Genomic DNA, 16,511 nt, shown 5'->3' with positions numbered 1-16,511 from the left:
CAAGAGGCCGAAACCTTCAACCACACCTACATCACCTCCAAAAAGTCCGTTGTCTATTGAAGATTCCCCCCCCCATCATCTTCCTCCAATAATTGATGTGTTTTTTTTTTTGCTCGTGTACATTTCTGTACAGAATACAGCATAGTTTTATTTTTATAGTTTTATTTTACAGTTCTGTAATCAATAAATATAATGTTTACATCATAATCTATGTGTGTGCTGCATATCTTATTGCTTGAGTAACATTTTCTGTGTATTTTAGCATTAAAAATGCCTTCAGGAACGGAACGTTTAATTTAAACTGTGTTCCTATGGGAAAACGGGTTTCGCTTTACGACGCTTCGCTATCCGACGCCATTTTGAGTAACGCATTGCGTCGGATAACCGAGGACCGCCTGTATCACCAAAAAGACACACCAGTGAGAATATGATACAGTACATTAAAAATCATGCAGTTTTAACTTTGTTGTCAATCCAACTGATCTCTGAAACAATGTTGCATAATCAATAATTGAAAACATCAAATATATAACATGATAACGTTATTGTCAAGAAAAATCTGATGGACATACAAAGCTGGGATAGCCTTAAAACTTGCCCTGCTGGAGAGTCTTGAGGACTGGAGTCGAGAACATCTGTCCTACTCCATCCAAAAGAAACCCCATAGGAAGGAAAGCGGACAATTTTACTGGGAAGAAAAACCCAACTCAGAAAAGGCCTAAAAATAATACAAACCAAAATAAAAAGAACAAACACTAACAAACTGACAGAGTAGAAATCAAAAGGGATGACAGAAACTCTTGATTATTACGCTGTGGGTCTGTAGTTTTGTAACTAATCTGTAGGTTTTTAGTAATTGTATTTCTCGGTCACGTGTGCATGAAATTCATGGATTTGCACACCGCTTCTTCCCTTCTTATGCAGCTTTTATGTATGAAGTATTCATAAAAGGAGTAGAAATGAAGCTGCTCAAAGTTGGAATCCCCTTGTATCTTAATGTTTAACTCACTATGATCTCTACAGGAGTGGGGGTGCACAGTGGTAGGTAAAATATCAATGGAAAGCAGTATGAAGAAAAACAGTACCTACTTGAAGTATATATGGACACAAGCAGTACACATGGCAAATATTTTTTTTCATTACAACATACTTTTATTAGATTATCTGTAGGATATTGATTCTTGCACAAAAACAAATATAATGTTTAATATTGATACAGTTGTACCCATTGAGATTTATACAGGGGGGCCTGTGTGTTAATAAGACACACAATGATGTCTTACACAGAGTCAGTAATCAGTCTAATGTTTTTGCTTCACAAATTCTGTAAACCTTCGACGCCTATATATACTGTGTGTTTATATTAATAAAAATGCAGTGAAGAAAAAAAAAAGGGGTAGTGTAGTGCGCTCTAAATCAACTATGTTAAACCACCATCGCCAGGTGTTCAAAGGATTAGGAAAATAAAAATATAAATAGGTAACTATCTATGACCATGAAAAATGCAGCAGGTATATAAAGATGGCTCAAAACATCTAATAGTGCAAATTTAAAGAAAAAGATACCAGCGCAAAAAAACATGTTCCAAAATAGAACAATATTTGATATAGAAATAAAAGAAACACAAATGAGTGCTATGTAAAAGCACTAGATTGGTTAAGCAAACATAAAATTGAAACGATACAAAGTTACCAGAGGCTCCTTGTGTGTTGTGAACATCACATTGCCTTAACCACAGCACTGCTACTTTTGTTGCCTTTGCTAACAGCTGCATTCACAACACACAAGGAGCCTCTGGTAACTTTGTATCGTTTCAATTTTATGTTTGCTTAACCAATCTAGTGCTTTTACATAGCACTCATTTGTGTTTCTTTTATTTCTATATCAAATATTGTTCTATTTTGGAACATGTTTTTTTGCGCTTGTATCTTTTTCTTTAAATTTGTGTTAATTCTATGGGCCATTAAGAATCTCACAGAAAAGTTGAGGCATTTACTGTAAGACTGACCCAGAATCTCCCAGAATTTCTTAGGTAAGTATTCTAATACCGGTGGCTGCATCTGTATTACCCCCTTCATGCCTATAGGGGTTGGTAACAGATCAACAAGCTAATAGATTGTTTATATCAACTTGGGAAAGAGAGTATATGGCTAATAATAAAACAAATGGTATAACAAAGTAATAAAATAACGGATTTGTCACAAAAATTGAAAATAATGATAAAAAGAATTCAATATCAAACAAATGGTATGGAGGGGAAAAAAAGAATCCCATGTTTATTGTGTTCCAAGCATATTTGTAATCAACCAGTCTAAAGTGTCATATATAAACCTCATGGATGGTACGTCTAAATAAAGGGACTGAAAGTGAATCCCACAGTGAAACCTGATGGATTCAACTTTTTTTAATACGAAGATTTTCTGTGCTTGTTTTTGCAAAGTATTTTATTACAGCCTTAAGTAGTGAGTGGTTAATGTTTAATTTAAAATCAGATATGTTAAAGATAGCTAGATCCCAATTAGGTTTGACTGTTCTCGCTGTACTGAGTTCGGTAACCGTGAATTCCTATTCACTACATAATTGCTCCCTGGAGATTGATCATCATATCTAGCTGGATAAATTGCAAAACCCTCTCTAAGACCAGTTACATTTGAGCACTTGGTATCTGTTAGGGTGGTTAATAGACCCTTTCAGATTTTAAACTGATGGGGTATATTGCTACATGTATATAATTCACATGCCATAATTAGTGTTGTATCGGGACATGTTTTATTTTTTATTTTTTAAACGGGAAACGGGTACCCGGCCAAAATCATTAGTTCTACCCGACCGGGTACCCGATTACCACTTACCTGCTGCGGTATAGGATGACCGCGGCGACATCTATGAAGAGCAGCAGAGGTCCTGTGGTGGTGGCAGCATCAGAAGTGTGTATTCCGCCGGCGTGGGATCTGCAGGAATCCATTACACAGCACAGCAGATAGCAGTGTGAGCCGGGGAACCATGTGACTGGATTAGGAGCGTTTCTATTGGACAGCCGGCTATCCAATAGGAACGCTCCTGCTCTGGTCGCATGGTTCCCGGCTCACACTGCTTACCTATTGCTGTGCTGTGTAATGGATTCCTGCAGCTCCCACGCCGGCTGAAGACACTTCTGATGCTGCCACAGATAAATGATGTGATTATTTTCAGCTATCATGACATTACCTGGTGCCGGGCCCACTTCTCAGTTGCCGGGTCCGGGTAATGTCCGGGTAGTTGAAAATGTGCCGGGTAACACCGGGTACCGGGTAATTCCAGGAACTCGGTACATCACTAGCCATAATCCCCACAAGGTATTTGACCATATCTCTGGCAAATCTCTATTGCTTGTACTTGTTGTGGATAGGTGAGAGTTAAATAGGCCTGATGTACATTTTATTTTGCTGTATGTGTATATATAAATAATCATGGGTGTTGTGTGGGGGGGGGGGGGGAGAGAAGGTATACACACACCAAAATACAATGTACATCATTCCTATTACAAGTATTCATCTCCGACACTAGTGTTATACACTAGATAGGGTTAATTAGCTTGAAGGACATCTGTTTAAACTTTAACTTAACACAGAACTCAGGAGTGCGATTTTATTTTATATATTGTTTATTCAGATTAGATACACAAAAAACAAACAAAAAAAAGACAGCATTGTGACATTTTCTTTGAGCTCTTACATTGTCTGGGATTCATTATCCTAAAGATAATAATTGCAATTAAATCACAGTCACAGATTACTCCAGCAAGGAAAGGCTGAATATATCAATAGAACTGTTGTCACTGTACAATTGGATCTGTGTGGGCTCCAATAGCGCACACTGCAGCACATACAAACAAGCAAGCACAGACTTTGTTAAACTCTAGAAGCGAATACAACCCTTTAAGAAGTATTCAATTGAGACAATCTATTGATTGTAAAAACCAGGGCAATATTAGACAGATTGCAGATTTGCAAATCTGTATATTGTAACACTGTATTTTTATTCATAGAAACACACAGTATATGTCGGTGTCGAAGGTTCACGGAATTTGTGATGCAAAAATCAGGCAACATTAGACTGATTACAGACTCACAACTCTGTGTAAGACAACATGGTGTGTCTTATTAACACACAGCCCCCCCTTACATAAATCTCGAAGGGTACAACTGTACCAAAATTAATATTTTTATTTATATTAGTTTTTTCTGCAAGACCCAATATTCTATAGATAATCCAATAAAAATTATGTTTTAATAAAAAATATTTGCTTTGTGTACCTCTCACTCGAGTGCACATACAGTATACTTTAAGCAGGTACTGTTTTTTCTTCATACTGCTTTCATGTAGTAGTCATAGCTCCAACTGGGTAATTTTGCCGTTATTTGGCTTATATTTAATATGAAGTTGAATCATTTTAACGAGTGCATCTGTAATTATTGTAATGCATGACAGGGCTTTCTTGCATTTAATGACAAACTAAAAAACATTTGTAGAAATTTGAAGTTTGATTTCACATTAGGGGCTTATTCTATATCCGCCAAAGCAGGCGATCGGGCCAGTTTTGGCCCAAACAACTTAAATGGGGAGAGAATATAGGGCAGACGGATCAAATCTATTATAGCTTGGTGCACGGGAGGAGGGGGAGGGGAGAGAGGTGTAAGAAAGAACCTCCCCTTAAGGTCCAAACGAATATTACCAATATATTTATTAGCACTGTTAAAAGGAAAAACAAGTAGACTGCACTTTTATTTTTAAGACATATTGTTAATCATTAAAAACATTACATAAACAAAATCAGTGGCACATCAATTAGAAACTCATCACCAGCATGGACCACATCAAATGTGTGTAGACAAATGTCTGCAATATATCACCTAGGCAGGGAACACCCTGTGTAGGAAACAATCTGTTTGAATGTGCCTCAGATGTGCTAATTAAGCAGACAGAACCACTGTCAGGTGACTTTTTAGGCCTATATAAACCCAGTCAGAACAGCTAGTCTGCCTGCAGCCCATATCCAAGTGGCCCATTATAAGTGGCATGACTACTGAACAACTGAAGTTTAAAAGGAAGTTCAAAAGAAGTGAGGAAGAAGTGGACACCCCAACTGGCCCTGATTCCTGCATTTGAACTACGCTGGAAAGGAGGATATCATCAATACCAGACTGCATCATTACTGCTGTGATGCTGCCTTTACCATTTATATTTGCTGTGACTTCACTTCTTCTCAAATTATGCACTTCTTTTTACCAGCCTCAGTATGTCTCAAACTCCATTCATATATCTCCATCTCTCCTTCCTTCCCCACTTCTCAGCTCACATGAACTCCTTTCTTACCTGCGTCCTCTGACACCACACAGCTATATCCCCTACACTAAAACACACCGCTACAAATCATCCTCACACATCCTCTTCCTATCCATGCTTCTCCTCCTTGCTTCTGGGGATATCTCTCCCAATCCTGGTCCCTGCCTTATTTCTACTTGCTCTCGTCCTCGCCTGCCAAATGCACTCTCTACTCCTTCTGGTGTTAACCCCTCCAACCTCATACCCATCCCCCTGCCACCCTCCCTCCTCTCTCCCTTTCTCCTGTGCCCTTTGGAATGCTCGCTCCCTTTCTAACAAGTTCCTCTCTGTGCATGACTTCTTTCTCACTCCCTGCTTCTCTTTGCTATAACTGAGACCTGGCTCACTCAGTCTGACTCTGCTCTGGAAGCTGCCCTCTCCTACGGTGGCCTTTCCTTCTCCCACACTCCGCGCCCTGATGGCAGGGGTGGAGGCGTGGGGCTCCTGCTCTCCTCTCTCTGCCGTTACCGGACCCTTCCTATTCCCCCCTCTCTTGCTTTTCCCTCCTTCGAGGCTCACACAGTCCAGATCTTCTCTCCTCTCCCGGTCCATGTGGCGGTCATCTATCGCCCACCTACCTCTACTCATTCCCCTTCTGCCTTTCTCTCTCACTTTGAATCCTGGCTCTCTTTCTTTCTCTCCTCAGACTCCCCTGTTCTTCTCCTTGGGGACTTCAATTGCCACATTGATGACCCCTCTCTCCCTTGGGCTTCCCGCTTTCTTTCTCTAACCTCTTCTTTTGGCCTTCAACAGTGGACTGCAGCCAGCACCCACAAGGATGGCCACTACTTAGACCTGGTTTTCACTAAAAACTTTTCTCTCTCTGATTTCTCCATTTCCCCTTTTCCTCTCTCTGACCATCACCTCATCTCATTCTCTCTATCTCGCTTCTCCCCTTCGCCACCTCCATCTACCCCCCGGTTCTGCAGAAACCTGCGCTCTATTCACTTACCTGACTTTGAGTCCACTTTAAGCTCCACCCTCTCCTCTCTCAGCTCTGCTACAGACCCTGACAACCTGGTCAGGAACTACAACTCTGCCTTGTCCTCGTCTCTTGATCTACATGCCCCGCTTTCTCTCTGCCGCACTCGTCCTTCTAACCCTAGACCCTGGCTAAATTCCCACACGCGCATGCTGCGTTCCTCCACTCGTTCCTCTGAACGCCTCTGGAGGAAGTCTCACACTCTCGCAGACTTCCTTCACTACAAATTTATGCTATCCTGTTTCAACTCTGCCCTCTCGCAAGCTAAACAAGCCTATTTTCTGCACTAATCAACATGCACAAGTCTAACCCACGCCGACTGTTCTCTGTCTTTGATACTCTACTCAAACCACCCTCAGCTGCCTCTCCTTCCTCCATCTCCGCTCAGGACTTTGCTGACTATTTTAAGGAAAAGGTGGAATCCATACGGCAGAACATCCCCTCTGTTTCTTCCTCCCATCCTACACCTCTTCCTAACTCTCCTCCTGCCTTCCTTGACTCTTTTTCCACTGTCTCAGAGGAGGATGTGTCGCTGTTTATCGCCTCCTCTCCCTCTACCACTTGCCCTCTTGACCCCATTCCCTCCCATCTCCTAAAACCTCTTGCTCCTACTATAATCCCTACGCTCACACACATTTTTAACTCCTCCCTCTGCTCTGGAACCTTTCCATCCTCCTTCAAACATGCAACAGTCATACCATTACTCAAGAACAACAAGCTTGACCCTACCTGTCTTTCTAACTATCGACCTGTCTCCCTCCTGCCTTTTGCCTCTAAACTCCTTGAACGTCTTGTATTCTCTCGCTTGCTCCATTTTCTCAACACCTATTCTCTCCTAGACCCTCTACAATCTGGCTTCCGCTCTGCTCACTCCACCGAAACAGCCCTCACTAAATAACTGACAACCTCCATGCTGCCAAAGACAGAGGTCATTACACTCTGCTCATATTACTCGACCTCTCTGCAGCATTTGACAGTGGACCACCCTCTTCTCCTCCACATTCTCCATACTCTAGGTATTCGGAACAAAGCTCTATCCTGGATCTCATCCTACCTCTCCCATCGTACTTTCAGTGTCTCTTCTGCTAACACCTCCTCCTCCTCTATTGATCTCTCTGTGGGGGTACCCCAGGGCTCTGTCCTGGGACCTCTTCTCTTTTCTCTGTACACACTCTCTCTAGGTGACCAAATAACATCTTTTGGGTTTAAATATCACCTCTATGCCGACGACACACAAATATACTTTTCAACACCCGACCTTACACCTGCTGTACAAACCAAAGTTTCTGAATGTCTCTCTGCTATATCATCCTGGATGGCCCTCCGCCGCCTTAAACTCAACATGGCTAAAACAGAGCTCCTCATACTTCCTCCCAAACCTGGCCCTACTACCTCCTTCCACATTACTGTTGGAACTACAATCATTCACCCAGTAGCCCAAGCACGCTGCCTAGGGGTCACACTCGACTCCTCTCTCACATTCCCCCCTCACATTCAAAACATTTCTAAAACTTGTCGCTTTTTCCTCCGCAATATAACAAAGATACGCCCTTTCCTCTGTTGCTCGACTGCTAAAACTCTGACTCAGGCCCTCATTCTCTCCCGTCTTGATTACTGTAACCTCCTGCTGTCCGGCCTTCCTGCCTCTCACCTGTCTCCCTACAATCTATCCTAAACGCTGCTGCCAGAATCATTCTACTCTTTCCTAGATCTGTCTCAGCATCTCCCCTCATGAAATCACTCTCCTGGCTTCCGATCAAATCCCGCATCTCACATTCCATTCTTCTCCTCACTTTTAAAGCTTTACACTCTTCTGCCCCTCCTTACATCTCAGCCCTAATTTCTCGTTATGCACCATCCAGACTCTTGCGTTCTTCTCAAGGATGTCTTCTTTCTACCCCCTTTTTATCTAAAGCCCTCTCCCGCCTTAAACCTTTCTCACTTTCTGCCCCACACCTCTGGAATGCCCTTCCCCTCAGTACCCGACTAGCACCCTCTCTATCCACCTTTAAGACCCACCTTAAGACACACTTGCTTAAAGAAGCATATGATTAGCACTGTGGATATTCTGAACACGATACATAAAGCTTGGCCCCCTGCAGACGCACTTACCAGAACTCCCTCCTACTGTCTCTGTACGTTCTACCTACCAATTAGACTGTAAGCTCCTCGGGGCAGGGACTCCTCTTCCGAAATGTTACTTTTATGTCTAAAGCACTTATTCCCATGATCTGTTATTTATATTATCTGTTATTTATTTGATTACCCCATGTATTACTACTGTGAAGCGCTATGTACATTAATGGCGCTATATAAATAAAGACATACAATACAATATCATGACAACCTCACGTGAAACAGTGTTGATATATAAAGAAAATGCAAAGAAACCACAGAAAACACGTACTGTATATACAAGTCTCTCCCTCCCCCTCTAGCAAAACCCACATTTCAAGGCGTGCTCTCTGCTCTATTCACTCGGTACACCGAAGCACTTGCGTCTTTTGCCTTCCTCACTTTCAGGTTGCGACTCACTTTTGAAATTCTGAAGGCAGCTCAGGGTAGGCAGGTTGCGAGATCTGGAACCTCCCCCTCAGTTTTGGCTGTGCGCTGGATACACTAGATACACTACGCGTTTCTCCTCCTTGGAAATCTTCTGATGAAACCTCCAAGGAAGCGAAACACGTAGAGCCTATCAAAAGGGGAAGGGGCTATCACTTTGGAAATGCTTCCTACACTAGAAACATTCAAAATGTCTTAAAACATTATATCTATATATCTATATCAACCACACATGTAGGATATTGCTTGAACTCGCTGTACTTAACTGGGTCGTTGCTCAAGATAGTGAGTGAGTATCAGTGGTATATACAGCTCAACCCCGTTATAGCGTGATCCGATACAACACGGTTTGAGCGTGGCTCCCGTTTTTAAAAAGCTAAGCTGCATTTTTTTGTTATAAAAATATTCAATGCTTTATTGCTAACGGACACACACGGAGACACACACACACACACACACACACACACACACACACACACACCTCCTACCTCTCTTGATTCTGGGATCGTGCTGCTGCCTACACACACAGCCATCCGGAGGACGCAAAACTTCTGATCGCAGCGGACATTTTTTTACCGCAATCCACGTTATAACGCGATGGCATTATGTGGACCCCAAGCACTGCGTTATAACGGGGTTCAGCTGTACCACAAAAATGTGTCTCGTCAGAATTCCAGAGCAATTTATCAGAGTGGCAAAGGTTTGATAAGTTTATATTATGTTTTGAATGATTAACATCATGTTTCATACATAAATAGTCTGTTTGATTTTCTTTATAAGAGTGCTGGGAATATTAAAATAGATTAGTACTTCAATAGGGAATTTCGATTGGCCACTTTGGCAAAAAGAGAATAAGCCCCTTAGCCTCTTATTTTCCAGATGTGTTTATAAAACAGTGCAGCCATTTAATCCATTGTTATAAGTATTGGCACAGTCATGTTAAAGGTTCAGTTTCAAATGTATGCTAAAATAACTTGTACATAATTTTCAACTTAGAACTATCGAATGTATTCATTTATTAACCTTATCTATAATATTTGATGTTCTACAACATGGGTATTTTTGAAGGTGCATATGATGGGATACCTAAATGTAAACCACAGAGACTGAATGTCTCATCTTAGAATGGCTTTATGATTTTTACTGAAAAGTGCAACATCTCAACTATTACAACAGATTTGTGCTTGGTTTCTTTTTTTCCAGTGCACTTTCACAGCTACATATAAACAGAAAGCCATATTTTAACTAAACTTTTCCTATGAGGAATACATACAGCACTACACAACAAACAGAACTGCTTAGTCGCTTACGATTCCCACACAGGCAAAAATTGCTGTCATTTGCTTTTATAAAAAAATTTTTTTGAAAAAGAGGCAAGTAGCAAATAGTAGAAAGTAGCATGTCTTGGTCTCTATTGTAATTGTGTGTGTGTGTGTGTGTGTGTATGTATGTGGGCACTGCCCTGAGGAAGGTCCCCCTGTGAGGACCCAAAACGTTGGTCTTGTTTGTGCTGCTGTCTACTTTGAATACAGTTTTTTTCCTCTACCACTGAGTGCTGTCCTTTGTTTACTCTTGTTGAGTTGGTTACCGTTTTCTATTTGATCTCTATGGGACATGCACCGCAACTATTGTTTTGTATTTGGAGTGCCAACTGTCTCTCTATTATATATATATATATATATATATATATATATATATATATATATATATATATATATATATATTTTTTAGAATGTTTAACATTCCTCTCGCACAAATATGTTCCATATGATTACTTATCCTTATCAAAATAAGATCTACAGAATAATGTTACGTTAGTGCTGCCAGTGTATGCCATGAACTACACCAGGGGTGGCCAACTCCAGTTCTCAAGGGCCACCAATAGGTCAGGTTTTCAGGTTATCCCATCTTCAGTAAAGGAGGCTCAATCAGTGGCTGAGCTACCTGCGCAGAAGAAAAGATATCCTGAAAACCTGACCTGTTGGTGTCCCTTGAGGACTGGAGTTGGCCACCCCTGACCTACACAATAAAATGCAAGAAAAAAATTACAAATCCCATACAAAACAAACAATTCTTAAACTCTTGCTAGATATGTATTTTTTAACCTAAATAATGTTACCACAGAGTCTGGTGTTTTGGCAAAGTATTTCAAGCATCTGCTTATCAATGATGCTGTGACTGGGAGTTGCCCATGTGCCATCTTAGTAAATGGTGACTAATTAGACTTGAGTAGTTTGAAAACAGAGTTTCCTTCTCCTGAGTGGATCTGAGTGTGGCAGGAGGTAACCTGTGGTTTGTAAAGAATTTGTTAACGGGACTTTCCCACTAACTTAGTCCAGATTTCTTTTTTCATTTGCATCATACTTCTTTGTGCGATCCTTTGTATGTTTTATGCTGCAACCACTGTGCCACTGACTGCACTTGGCGTGTTCAACACAATGCATTTTTATCTGTCTGGACATGCTCACACGGCATGTGGCCGTATGCTCACGGGCGCTACACGCTTACCGAGACAGATAAAATTGTGTTTCAGGCGCGCTGAAGGGTCACATTACCTCCTCAGCCAATCAGCTCGTGTCACTGCTCGGCCACGCCCACGGCCATGCCGCCCACCCCCCCTGCTTATTACGTCACCACTCAAGCATGAGCGCGGTCAGCGGCACAGTGGACGCAGCCTTAGATTCCAGAGTAATATTGGTGCCAAATATATTTTGTGGGGTTGTAAGAAATGCAATGTTAAAATTATTTCCTCGTATTGGTGTAAGTCTGTAATGCATATTATATAGCATTTGGTTTAGAATTAGGGTTTTTCCAGTAGCTTGCAATAAGTAATGTATTAGTTATTTAGTCGTTTTGTGGGATCCTTTGTTATACTGTAACTCACCAAGTTTATTACAGGAGTGGCCAACCTCTTTTAGGTGGGCCTATAAATGGGCAAACATATTTTGTCCCACTGCCCCCTCTATCCGGTATAAATTAATAGCTAAACCTAAACTAAATAACACAAAAAGTAAACAAGGATAACATTTTTTTTTTTTTTTAAATATTACAAAGCAAATTTGAGGGGAAAAAACCTTGAAATCCTAATTAAAAAAAAAAACAGGATCTGAATATAAAATGTCTCAATGTGATTTCTCAGACGGCGTCCACATGACCATCTGTCACTACAGATCTGTACTAATTTTTAACAAAGTTTATTGCCAAAAATGTCTGCTCACAAAAAAAAAAAAATGGGCAATAACTTTCATTTAATTTTAATTAAATTATTTACATTTGATTTATTTCATGTTTTTGTTTAAAAAAACTATTAAAATTGTGTTCATTTAAAAAATGTTAAGATCCATAAGTTTCCAATGGAATGTTTGTTAATGTTAACGATTTTGTCTTGTTCCTCAAATCAATTTTTCAGTTTATTTTTCTTTTATACTCCTTCATTAGACAGACCACCCCTGGATTATTAGATAGTAGATCTTTTATTTTGAATGTATGAAGAATGAACCAGTGAAGGAACGAGGAAAGATAGGACATGCACATACAAGGTGCGCCAGGGAAATGAGGCAGATTAATGTTTTTCAGTGGTCAAATATGGATCACGTGACTTTTCAACTAACTCAAGTTCTGATGAGTTGAATTAGAAGAGTTGAATACAAATACTTGCAGTGTTCATGGCATTTTGCAAGATTTTCCAGGTCATCCACATGATAATAATCATAGCCAGAAGTCCCCAGCACTTCAAAAGGCAAATATCCTATTATTGGAGATGCCCTAAATAACGAGAGAAAATAGTTGCCAGTATAAAGAAGCAGTTTGAGGGTAAGGCACTACATATATATTGCTTTTACACCTGCAATCCCCCAAAGTGTTGTTAACTTGCTCTGTATTTAACCTATTATCTGCTTTCTATTAAGCTATTCTCATAGCTAACAGGAGATACTGCTACATTTTGCCGTTTCCTAGTAAGTCCTAAGGGATTTGATGTCTTTATTAATGCCAATTTAGTGTTCCATTCCTAAACTTGTACTAATGAATAAACATACACTCAGCGTTTCTATAAACTTCAGTGTATATTTTACAAGGATGCCTGGAGGTGAGTTGCTGAAACTAACACTTTACATACACAGCTCTGTACAATTCTAGCTACCTTTGGAAATATATAAAGCAATATAAAGCAAAATAAAAAAGTGGATGTAAACAAAAAGGCATTAGAACTGAATGGAGCTATTGATTCGTGGCAAAGAGTGAGGCTCAGCCCGAATAATTACACCACCTTAAAAAATAAAAAACACAGAAAAAATAAAAAATATATCTGAAATATTCTGTACTTGCAAGTTTGATCTTGCAAATCACGATAGTGCAATAGACAGCAAAGACACTTTATTGAAAGGGAAAGAAGCTTGTTATTTCTATTACTGCCCACAAATGGGCATTCTATGTGGCCCAAATGGGTTAATCTGCCGTCAAATTCTATGTTTCAAGGGTACATTCTCTCCCCCCAAAAAGACTAAAAAAATAATAGAAACAGATATTTTTGTAGTGCTACACAATAAAAAGAATAGGAAAGATTCTTGGTAGACAGCATAAAAGATTCATTTAAAATGGAACAAAATCAGGGTTAATTGTAATGGATTTAAAAAAAGTGTCTGTGCATTTGTATCTGACGCAGAACATAGTTATAAGATACTGTTGTGGTTTTGTTACGAAGATCCATTAACCTTATAACCAAGAATAAAGAATAATTACACTAGCTTAACCCTCTGAAGAAAGGCAGGAGTGTCGATACAGAGCAAAAAATAGTGAGATTTGTCAGCGGAAATACCAACCTATGGTCCAAGAAGAGAAACTTCCATTCTAAGCTGTGTCTAGATGTGAATTCTTCATTAAGCTCCTCCACAGTGCACATTTCCTTAAGGGAAAAAAACAGATCGATATAGATAAACTTTCAGGGTGTAAAATGAATAGAAAAATCTTGTTTGTATGACAGAACTAAAATAAAAAACATCTTAATGCATAACATTCATACACCAGCCTTAAACATGGAGTCTGTTAAGATTGTTTATAATTTGCATTTATTTTAATCACTTATGTTATGTAAAACCGTGGACAGAATCTCTCTAAAGAACTAAAACAAGCCATTTCTAATCCTTAACATGGGGGACCCCTGTTTGGATTTCTGAAAAAACAAACAAACTACAGAGCAGCCAGAATTGCCAAGAAGCCAAACAAGCATGAAAAAAAAAAAGGATAACATCCAACCTTCTTCGCGTGAATGTGAACCACATACAGTAGCATTGTAATATTTGGTGAATAACTCAATTTTGCGAGTGTTTGAAGGTGTTTAAAATGTAAACGTAGACACAAAAGGCACCATACCAAAGATCACACAATGTGCAATACATACAAAGTTGAAAGGAGCTAGCTATGCACTCGTGCTAACACTAGACTACACATTTCATCTTTCACGAGAAGATATCCAGCGTCAGCTGTAGTACACACAGTCCTGCTCCGATATGCTGGATGGATGTTTTGTTTAACCTCCCGATTAAGATTCAACATGGGACGGATACAGGAAAGTGCAGTTGATACTGTGCAATGAAGTCCAAAAATACAGAAATAATTCTGTTAACCACAATAAAGTTTTATCTCTTCAGTGCAGTTGAAAACAATGCAGTTTTCTGCTACACAATGACTTGCAGGCCAATAAATCTGCAAATAGATTGAACTTTCAATTTGCTTCCCTCCCAGAGTAACATGCATCAGATTGGCAGTACAATGAAAAACCTTAGGCACATAATTGCTTATTAAGCATTGATTTTTCTTTTTCTTTCTTTCAGTACAATGTGTTTCATTGCTTTTGAAATACAGATAAAAAAAATTCTTAGAAAAGTCGATTTCAGCACCTGGAAAAATGAATGTTTATCAATATTTTACTAAAACTAAATGTTTAAGCAGGGGCGGAACTAGTCACTAGTAAGTCCCGCCCAGTGCAAAAAAAAAAAAATACAAAATAAAAAAAGCTCCCCCTCCCTCCCTTCTCGCTGCGAGGCCCTACTTGTAGGCGATATAGGGAGCCCGTCCGTGCAGTGATTGCGGAAGTTGGGCCTAACTTTTGTGGATGGGGTACCGTCGCCGGGTAAGCCCCAGGGAAGGGGTGTGAAGAGAGGGGGGCATTTAGAACTGCCGGAACACTGTTCTGCATAATAAAGTGCTGAAACTGCGTACCAAAGCATTTGAGGATGGGCCCCTAAAAGGTGGTAGGCCCTTCTGCAGCTGATCTGGCTGCAAATATGGTAGTTCCACCACTGATCTTAAGTGTTTAAAGCTTGTGGGTGAATGTAAACCATTTTCTGCACAGATACTGTCCTTTAACAAATTATTTAAGTAGGACTGATCATTTAATGTCTGCTGCAAGATGGGACATACAATTTATTCAATTTCATTAACCAATTGTGCATCCACAGGATAACACAGAATCCCTCTTTTCTATTATTGCCACCGCAATAACTGAAGTAATGTTTGCGATTCCTGTCGATTTGTTCTTGCTGGACATTTAAATAACAGTCCATTAGGAAGATTTAGTGGCCATACTGATCTCCCGAAAAGGGAGGTGAACACCAGTAACTACACTGTTACGTATTTTGGTAACTGGGCGGCTTGCGCAGAAAAAAATTACGTGGGGGAAACCGGTTTAGATTTCTGAAAAAACAAACAAACAAACTACAGAGCAGCCAAAATTGCCAAGAAGCCAAACAAGCATGAAAAAAAAAAAAAAAGGATAACATCCAACCTCCTTCGCGTGCATGTGAACCACATACTAATCACAAATTGCTGGTCGACTTAAATGTAAAGGCTCCTTTTAGCAAGATATACTGGAACTGTAGTGAAAGCACTTAGCAGGTACAGTAGCATTGTAATATTTGGTGAATAACTCAAGTTTGCATGGGTTTAAAGGTGTTTAAAATGTAAACCTAGACACAAAAGCCACCATACCAAAGATCACACAATGTGCAATAAATACGAAGTTGCAAGGAGCTAACTATGCACTTGTGCTAACACTTTAAGTGGTTCTTAAACATTGAGCCTATGGACGCTTAGATCTTCAAGTATTTACCTACGGACTCCCACACTACTAAATAATATATATTTTTATAAAAATACTTTAAAAATTAGCAGGGGAAAAATATATGAACTCCAGAGCGGTTACAATGAGTGACAGAAATATGGGGCCTCTGTGGTTGCCAATACTGGTTTGCAGAAGATAAATATCGTCAGAGTTACATAGTAGTTTACCTTTTTAACACATTTTTCGGGTTCTGTTTTAGGCAGTTCTAAAAATGTATTGTTATTTATTTTCTGGGACTTGCAGCATGGACCCTCAAGGGGTCCATGGACCACAGGTTAAGAACCCCTGCTTTAAAGGATGCTACAGCAATTCCCCAGTTGTCAGGGTTGAAGAAAAAAAATCAGATCTTCATCCCTACAAAAATGGTTTAATACGAATATTCACCCCACGCCCCCCAAAAAATGAATGAGAAGAGAAAATAAAGGCAAGAATGAAAAAATGCTTGATTTTTGAGTCTCATTTCTCTTCCTGCCTAAAAGCTTC

At 39.9% G+C, this 16,511-nt stretch overlaps 1 protein-coding gene across 6 annotated transcripts in view; it reads right to left on the bottom strand.

The window, feature by feature from the left end:
- Positions 1 to 16,511, bottom strand: part of CLOCK (clock circadian regulator) — a 68,530-nt gene that overhangs the window by 25,816 nt on the left and 26,203 nt on the right. For all 6 annotated transcript variants that reach the window (XM_075566359.1, XM_075566343.1, XM_075566351.1 and 3 more), the window contains 2 exons: positions 13,729 to 13,811; positions 12,567 to 12,673 (listed from right to left, as the gene is read on the bottom strand). In XM_075566359.1, the coding sequence (XP_075422474.1) occupies positions 12,567 to 12,673; positions 13,729 to 13,811 (190 nt within the window). The remainder of the gene's footprint in view (positions 1 to 12,566; positions 12,674 to 13,728; positions 13,812 to 16,511) is intronic.

Source organism: Ascaphus truei, chromosome 1, assembly GCF_040206685.1.
Source record: "Ascaphus truei isolate aAscTru1 chromosome 1, aAscTru1.hap1, whole genome shotgun sequence".
NCBI classification, from domain to species: Eukaryota; Metazoa; Chordata; class Amphibia; order Anura; family Ascaphidae; genus Ascaphus; species Ascaphus truei.
The sequence above is the reverse complement of the archived record's forward strand: the minus strand, read 5'-3'. Positions and strand labels throughout refer to the sequence as shown.